This window comes from Cannabis sativa, chromosome 1, assembly GCF_029168945.1.
Source record: "Cannabis sativa cultivar Pink pepper isolate KNU-18-1 chromosome 1, ASM2916894v1, whole genome shotgun sequence".
NCBI lineage: Eukaryota > Viridiplantae > Streptophyta > Magnoliopsida > Rosales > Cannabaceae > Cannabis > Cannabis sativa.
In genome coordinates this window covers 30,132,877-30,142,371 of record NC_083601.1, presented here as the reverse complement: position 1 = coordinate 30,142,371, position 9,495 = coordinate 30,132,877, and the positions used below count along the sequence as shown (strand labels likewise).

General features: G+C 34.8%; 1 protein-coding gene and 1 non-coding gene across 2 annotated transcripts; one reads left to right on the top strand and one right to left on the bottom strand.

Moving 5' to 3' along the window:
• The first annotated feature begins 6,073 nt into the window (after window positions 1-6,073).
• LOC115717957 (uncharacterized) lies at window positions 6,074-8,954 on the top strand. The gene is made up of 2 exons (XM_061108872.1): window positions 6,074-8,881; window positions 8,928-8,954. Exons 1-2 carry the CDS (start codon window positions 6,074-6,076, stop codon window positions 8,952-8,954), a joined length of 2,835 nt encoding a protein of 944 aa, XP_060964855.1.
• Window positions 6,557-6,663, bottom strand: LOC133033817 (small nucleolar RNA R71). Its single transcript, XR_009685879.1, has one exon. It is a non-coding gene; the product is annotated as a small nucleolar RNA R71 (small nucleolar RNA).
• Window positions 8,955-9,495: the final 541 nt, after the last annotated feature.

The window sequence follows — 9,495 nt, the reverse complement described above, 5'->3', positions numbered from 1 at the left end:
TACTTTCTTGATTCTTACTTTTAAAGTAATTCAGTTTCGCTTCCGCTTATAGTTAAACAATGATTTTCTTTTCGTTTTGCCAATTATAGTGTTGACATTATGTTTGACTCCGAATAATTGGAAACTGTTTTTACTCTGATATTCTTTTCAAATTATCATTGACTTCCTTAGCTTCCTTTTTCAATATTGTGAATATTGTGGATAAGAAATCTTATATTAAGATAACATCCTTATTATTCTGGCACGATAAATCGGGTCATATTTCTAAAGAAAGAATTGATCGATTACTTCTAGCTAAAATTCTTTCTCCTGTTGATGTTTCTGGTTGTGATACTTGTCTTGATTGTACCGGTGAAAAATTGACTAAAATAAGAAAGCAGATCGCTCACTATAGTCACTCTTTATAAGAGATTATCCACACTAACATCGCAAACCTTATTCCAACACGTTGTGCAGCAACAAGTATTTTATAACTTTTATCGATGTTTTTTCTTCTTATGGCCTCACCTACCTGATCAGAGACAATCCAACGCTTTTGATAAAGTCAAAATCTTTCGAAATGTTCTTGAGAAATCATTGGGAAGAGTCATAAAATTTGTTCATTTTGATCGCGGAGGAGAATATTCTGGTTGTTATATAGAATCTAAACACACATGAGGCCTTTTGCTGGATATTTTCCAGAAAATTGTGTAGTTTCTCAATACAATATGTCAGGTTCACTGAGAAAAATGGCGTTGCTGAAAGGAGAAATCGCACTCTCATGGATATGATCAGAAACATGATAAGTAGAACAAATCTTTCAGAGTTTTTATGGGGTGAAGCACTCATGACTGCAACTTATATTTTAAATCGTGTTCCCAGTAAGTCTGTTTCCAAAATCCTTTTGAGTTGTGGATTGAGAGAAAGCCTAGTCTAAATCATCTTCATGTATGGGGTTGTCCAGCTGAAGTACGGATTTATGATCCTAATTTGTAAAAGTTAGATTCGAGAGCAAATCGTTGTTATTTCATTGGTTATCCAATGCGCTCAAAAGGATATCGCTTTTACTGTCCTACACGTGGTACGCGAATTGTTGAATCTCAGACTGCTAAATTTCTGGAATTTGATGTTGCTGAAAATATTACTTCACCATCTCTTGAAATGGGGGAGTCATCTAAAGGAAATTTTATTCCTATCTCTTTTTCAAGAGATGATAATAATAGCAGTCTTATTCTTACTCTAGTTGATAACACTCCCATTGCTGATGAATATATTGCTCATACTATCCAAGATGACGAGGGTCCTACTATTGATGAGGAACCTATTATTGAAGAAGGTTTTGTTGTTGGTGAGGGTCTTGTTATCAGAGAAATCTAATTGTGGAATATGTCATTCAAAATGATGGTCAATAAATAGAGGTTATTCCAGAAGTACCTCCTATATGGAGATCTCAAAGACAAAAGATGTCAATAAGGTGTGATGATAAATTTATTTACCTTGGAGAAGGTGAATGTGATCTTGGTCATTTTGTGGAACCTCTTACTTTTAGTGAAGCACTTAATAGTCCACATTCTTCAAAATAGATAGAAGCTACGGATGATGAGATTGACTCCATGAAGAAAAATGGTGTATGGGAGCTAGTTTTATTACCTGATGGTTTCAAACCAATAGGTTGCAAATGGATTTTTTAAGAACTAAAAGGGATAAAAGGGACAGATTGAAAGGTTTAAAGCGTGTTTAGTGGCTAAAGGCTTTACTCAAAGAGAAGGTATTGATTATTTCTCACATGTTTCCACTAAAGATTCATTCATAATTATTATGGACTTAGTTGCACATTTTGATTTAGAGTTGCATCAAATGGATGTTAAAACTATTGTTCTGAATGGAGAATTGAGTGAGCAAATTTTTTATGTCTCAATCTGAAGGCTTCGAGGAAAATGGAAATGACAATTTGTTTTGCAAATTGAAATGATCAATTTATGGTCTCAAACAGGCATCTCACCAGTGGTACTTGAAGTTTGATAAGGTTGTGACACTGTTGGGTTTCATCGAGAACAAGTTTGACTAGTGTATTTATATGAAGATCAGTGGGAGTCATCATATTTTTTCTTGTTCTTTATGTAGATGATATTTTACTTGCCAGCAGTGATTTGTCATTACTAAATGAGACCAAAAGTTTTCTATCTACCAATTTTGATATGAAAGATCTTGGAGGCGCATCTTTAGTTTTGGAGATTGAGATTTATCATGATAAGAATTGAAAATTTCTTGGCTTACCTCAAGAAGCTTACAATAATTGTGTGCTCAAAAGGTTCAACATGGATTTGTGTAAAGCTTGTTTCGTTCCTATTTTGAAAGGGACAAATTTACTAAGCAACATTGTCCTAAGAACGACTTAAAAAGAGAAGCAATGAAGAATATCCCATATGCAAGTGCAGTAGGGAGTTTGATGTATGCTTAGGTTTGCACTAGACCTGATATTGCTTTCATGGTCGATGTTCTTAGGAGATATTTATCTGATCCTGGCCATGATCATTGGGTTGCAGCCAAGAAAGTTTTGAGATATTTGCATAGAACGAAGAGTTTATGCTTGTGTATAAGCATGTCAACAATCTTTAAGTTGTTGGTTATTCGGATTCAGATTTTGGTGGTTATGTAGATGATTTAAAGTCAACTTCTGGCTATATTTTCACTTTTGTTGGTGCTGCTATTTCTTGAAAAAGTGTTAAATAGACTTTAATCGTATCATCTACTATGTATGTTAAATTTGTTGCATGTTATGGGGCATCTTTGTAAGCTTTATGGTTAAAGAATTTGATTTTAGAGATACGACTAGTTGATTCTATTTTCTCTCCTATACTAATCTATTGTGATAATAATATTGTTGTTTTCTTTTCAAAGAATAATGAGATTAGTAGTGCTTCTAAACATATGGAAATAAAGTATCTCACTATTAGAGACTTGGTCAAGAAAGGAGACATTGTGACAGAATATTGAAAAACCAAGTTGATGTTAGCAGATCCTCTAACCAAAGGATTAAGTGCCATATTGTTTGATTACATGTTGTTCATATGAGCATTTTATAATCTTTTATTTCTTTGGGTTAGTGGGAGTTTCTTATTTTATCTTTTGAGATTACATTTATATGTAATTTACTTGTTGATGTTATGAACTACTTTGTGGGCCAATACTTTTTGATTATTGGATGTTTATGCTTTCAGTTAGGTTTTGTTATATTCTCGAGAATAATTGAATTGAAAGCATGTAGTTCATATCTTGTTGTGATCATTGTATATTAAGTATATTTGCTTAATGACAATGATATTTTGTTGGCTTAATTCTTAAGCAAATTTAGTGACACTGACTTATTTATTAAGTTGTGTATGTTTAATTTCACTGGCTTATTTATTAAGCATCACGGTATCAGTGAAATTGAGGACTGATAAGGATATTATGTTATTTTAAATTGATCACATGTTGAACATAATTCCTTACCACACTGCTAGACTTATTGACCATGTCGATTTAATACTTTGGTATTTGTGATTATGAATGTCTTTTGTTGAGTTAAAAACAATATGATTGTCATAGTTCATTATCAAAGGTTAAATTGGACCGGTATGTTGAGATGCTATCAGAGAACTATCATTTTTAAAGTGGCCACAAATGTTTTCTTGTTGTTTGATTAGTGGTTAAAAATACACTTTTATTTATTTTAAATGATAAAATAAATTGAGTTTTAATTGATATTTTCATGAAATTATTGTAATATATTTTATAAATGAAAATATTTGATTTTGATTCAATTTATGTCTTTCTTGTAGGAATTAAAGTGTATTTTTGTTGAAAGAAAGAGGAAGGAGCAAAGTTGAAAAGAAATGAAGAAAAAAATGGCATTTTTGTTGAAGTCCAAAGCAACCCAACCCAAAAAGGTTAAGCCTAGCCCATGAAGCTCATCATCAATTTTGTCTCTTCCAAAGCATGTGATGCAATGATGATAAGTCTAGGTCATCATCAACCCTATTTTCCTCTTCCACACTCAACCTTCATCCAAAGAGTAGAAGTCAAAATCACAATGATAACAAAAATAATATTAATTTTATTTTTGATTTGAAATGTCAAATTTAATCTTAATATTTATTTTATAATCCCAAATTTTTATTTATTTATTTTTAGTCCTTTTATGGCTCTATAAATAGGAGCTCATTTTAGTAATTGGTAGTGTAATTTTTAGTGTAGAAAAACTATAGCAAAATTCTCTCAACTTTTCTTCTCATCTTTTCTCTTTAGAAATTTTATGAGAATGATTAGCATAATGGCCTAATCTTCCTTGGAAGGTTAGGGATGATTCCATATGCAAAGTGAGGTTATTTTGTATCTTTGATTCACTTTTTGTTGTAATGTTTATTTGAGTAATGCAAGTTCATATTCCACTTTTATTTTTATGTTCTTCTTCCATCTATACTATCTATGCTATTATACCAAATATATATATAGACTTAGTCATGCTCTTTCTATATATTTTTATTTAGTGATTATAGTAATGGTAGTATTGCTCATTTCTATCTTTTATGTTCATTTTTATTTACTTTTTGTTAAATGATATATAGGTTTAGTCATGCTCTCCCTATGTGTCTAAAAATTAATAAAAGTAATATTAATGTTCATTTCCTTCACTATCACCTCTATCTCCATCTCTATCTCTTTGTCATTATTTTTACTAAAGATATATAGGATTAGTCATGCTCTTTCTATGTGTTACTATTTAGTAAAAATAATATTGATGTTTAGTTTTATATTTAATCTTTTATTGCATTATTGCTTGATGTATAATGTCATTTCTAGGTTCTACATAAGATTAAATTATTTCTTTTATTTTTAAGAACTTGTATACTCAAAATACAATGAACTTTAATGTTACATCATTGTGTCAACTTAGTGAATCAAAGGTACAAAATAGCTAAACAAGCATATGGATGATTCTTGAAGCCTTTCTCTCTTTTATTATTGATTACACCTTTATTTGCTTTCCTTTAATATTTATTACCAAAACAAAAACCACAAAATCATTTGTTACTACTATCGCTTATTATTAACCTTTTGTTTTTATTTTTCTACTAACGCTTTTGTCCATAATCACTTCCCTGTGGAATCGACCGCCCGATCTATACTACAACCACCGCTAGTGGAAGTCACATTTGGGCGTTAAACAAATTTTGGCGCCGTTGCCGGGGAGGTAATTTTTCGAAAGCTAGCGAAATCTACAATCAAGAGGTTAGTAACTTTTTTTGTTACATTTTATTTTCTTGTGAATATTGTCTTATGTTGTGTAAATATTTGTAAAAAAAAAATTACCAAGAATTCAAAGTATGCTCTAAGGTTGCGGTTTTATCCGATCTTCCTTATCAGAAGTGATTTCTTGAAAAAAAAAAAAAAAGTCTACTCCCTTTATTTATTATTTTTTTTTACTTTAATTTTTGTTTAGTGTGATTGTTTATACTATCTTTTAGTTATTGTTTTCTTTTTTCATTAGTGTTTTATTTGTCTTTTTCTTAGTACTCATAGCATTTAAGTCCTCTAAAAAATCATAAAATACAAAAAAAAAAAAAAGTAAATTATAAAAACTCCTTCATAAAACGCTTAGTATTTGGTACAACAGTGTAATATTGTATATGACACAAACCAAGATTGTTCTGTCTAGAAAGATTGGTTTTTAAATAAGGTTTGTGTTAGTGTACCCTCCACCTTACCTGGGAACCTCGGTTCTGTCTAGGCAAGGTTGGGACGAAGCGGTACCTTGGCAACCTTTCCAATTGGCCTGGGAACATTTTTGTGTTAATCATTGTAATATTACATTTTTGTGCAATTTACTATAACAAAAACAACCTTGTTTTATCAAAAATAAGCAACTCATTTTTGCTTAGAAAGGTCTTTGGTCGAAAAGGTTAGTGAACCCTTCACACTTACCTGGTAACCCCGGGGAGTTCTAGTAAGTTGTGAAGGACCATTCTAAAAACCTCCAAAGTAACCTGGGAACAAGTTGAACAAAAAAAAAATTGAATATATTTAAAAAAAAAAAAGCAAACAAGAGTGGATGAGTAACTCTTCTTCTGACGAAACCACTTCTAGTGAAACTTCGTCCAATCCATCCACTACTCCTTCTCCCATTCACACGATAATCGGTAATCCTTTCGCAATGAATAATAATAATGAAATACAACAGAGAACACTTAATGATTACCTTCACCCCACCCAAACTTCCATACCATCATGCTTCATATTTCCACCTAATATGCCAAGTCTTGGTGTCAAACCCGGCATTATTCAACTTTTGCCAACTTTTCATGGAATAGAAAATGAAAATCCATACGTGCATATTAGGGAGTTTGAGGAAGTTGTTGACACTTTTTATGACCGAGCAACCATCAATGATGCTGCACGCTTAAAGTTTTTCCCCTTCTCCTTGAAGGATAAAGCTAAAAGTTGGTTGTATTCTTTGAGATCTAGGTCTATTGGAACATGGGAAGAAATGACCAAAACATTTTTTGTTAAATATTTTCCTGTCCATAAGACCAACAGTTTGAAAAGACAAATCTCAACATTTTCCCAAAAAGACAATGAAACGTTCTATCAAGTCTGGGAGAGATTTAAAGATCTCTTAAGTCAGTGTCCACACCACGGGTACGAGAGTTGGCGCATCGTCAGCTACTTCTATGAAGGCCTCACAAGTCGTGAGCGCCAGTTCGTAGAAATGATGTGCAACGGTGAGTTCCTTCAAAAGGAACCCGAAGAAGCTCTTGAGTTTCTCATTGAGCTTGCTGAAAAATCTCACACATGGACTGGTCCAAGTGCTGCTGAAAGCACCAACAGAAATCGACCAGCTGGGATTTACCAACTTCGGGAAGAGGATAGCTTAAAGGCCCAAGTCGAAGCTTTAAAAAAGCAAATTGAAATCCTTACGACTAAAGATGGCCAAAAAGGGCGCATGGTTGCCCAAGCACAAACTAGACCACTCGAACCTTGTTTCGTTTGTGGAGAAAATGACCATTTAGCTAAGGACTGCTTAGTTTACAAAGAAATGAAGGGGGTTCATGAGGAGCAATGCAATGCCTTAGGGCAATATAACAAGCCATTCTCCCATGCGTACAACCCTGGTTGGAGAAACCACCCGAATTTCAGTTGGAGAGATAATTCCAACCAAGGTCAAACGTCTGGAGGACAATGGAGAAATGAGAATCAAGCTCAACCTCCAAAGGCATATCATGCACCTCAATACCATGCTCAACAACAAGGAAACTCCCTTGAAAATACCATTCATGCATTCATTGAGGAACAAACCAAAATCAATCGCCAATTAAAGGAAGATGTCCAAGAAATAAAAAGTCAATTTTCAAAATTGAACACATCCTTAGCTATTTCTGAGAAAGGCAGACTTCCTTCCCAACCTCAATTCAATGCACAAGGGCAACATATGGCTGAAACCTCCACCTCTAATGATCCCATCGTTAAAGGGGTTAACGCCATCACAACAAGAAGTGGTAAAGCTTTGGAAGATCCATCCATCAAAACCACTACTTCAAATTCAAAAGTTGCCCCTGACAGTGCACCGATAAATGCTCAAGCAAAAGTACCATTTCCCCAGGCTCTTAGACCTGTTGGGAAAATTCCTGAAAACCGAGCTGAACTCCTTGAGCACTTGACACAAGTGAAGATTAATCTTCCTTTGCTTCACATCATAAAACAAGTGCCAGCTTATGCCAAAATCATCAAGGACTTGTGCACTGCTAAGAGAAAGCACCATGTCAAGAAGACTGCTTTCTTGACTGAACAAGTGAGTGCGGTGATCGAACAAAAGACACCGCCAAAATATAAAGATCCTGGTTGTCCCACCATTTCATGCCAAATTGGGACTCATGAAGTCAGCCAAGCTTTGCTTGACCTTGGCGCGAGTGTGAATCTCATGCCTTACTCTGTGTACTCGCAACTTGGTCTTGGAGAAATGAAGCCAACATCTGTTGTGCTGCAGCTTGCTGACCGCTCTATCAAAAAGCCTCGGGGTATCGTTGAGGATGTTCTTGTTCAAATTGAGAAATTCTATTATCCCGTGGACTTCCTTGTTCTAGATACTCAATCTGTGGTTAACATGGAATCCAAAATTCCCATCATCCTTGGAAGACCATTCCTTGCCACTGCAAATGCTTTGATCAATTGTCGTAATGGTCTAATGAAAATATCATTTGGAAATATGACACTTGAGGTCAACATTTTTCACATTGGGAAACAACTTCAAGAGGATGAAGAATGTCATCAAACATTCATGATTGACAATCTTGTTTCTGAAGAGATTCAATTGCAAAGAAATTTCGTTAATCTTGATGAACTCCTCTCTCGCCTTGAAAATGAAAATCCCAGTTTTGTTGAGTCCGCTCTTGCTACCGTTGATCAATTGGACACACAAAACAGAGGGAAGAAATTTTGGAAGCCACACTTTGAAGCATTACCTCGTGAGAGGGAAACGCTAAAAGCTTCTGCCGAAGAACCTCCCAATGTTCAACTAAACCAACTTCCAAAGGGTTTGAAACATGTTTTTCTAGGAGATGGCCAAACCTTTCCAGTTATCATCTCGTCCGACCTTCAACTTTCTCAAGAATTGCAGTTACTCGAGCTACTGCGAAAATACAAACTTGCGATAGGTTGGACATTTGCTGATATCAAAGGTATTAGCCCTCGAATTTGCACCCATCGAATTAATCTAGAAGAAGAATCTATCCCACGAAGGGACCCTCAAAGAAGAATGAACCCCACAATGAAAGAAGTGGTGAAAAATGAAGTGTTAAAACTTCTTGATGCTGCTATCATTTACCCGGTGGCCGACAAAAGAAATGGGTCGATCCGGCTTCAGGTAGTACCTAAGAAATCAGGTGTTACTGTTGTCCAAAATGACAAAGGGGCCCTTGTTCCCACCAAAACTGTGACGGGTTGGCGCATGTGCATTGATTATCGAAAATTGAATGCCGCCTCCCGTAAAGATCATTTTCCGCTCCCATTCATTGATCAAATTCTTGAGCGCGTAGCTGGTCATCCTTTCTATTGCTTTCTCGATGGTTATTCAGGTTACTATCAGATTGAGATTGCATTAGAGGACCAAGAGAAGACAACTTTCACTTGCCCTTTTGGAACATATGCTTTCCGGCGTATGCCATTTGGACTGTGTAATGCACCAGCTACTTTCCAAAGATGCATGATGAGCATTTTCAGTGACATGATTGAAAACACCATGGAAGTTTATATGGATGACTTAACCGTCTTTGGAAAATCTTTTGACGCATGCCTTCTCAATCTTGAGGCTGTTTTAAAACGTTGCATCGAGAAAGGTCTTGTGCTTAATTGGGAAAAGTGTCATTTTATGGTATCTTCTGGAATTGTCTTAGGCCACATTGTTTCTGAAAAAGGGATTGAGGTTGACCAATCTAAAATTGACCTCATCTCTAAACTTCCTACCCCTAAGACTGTCAA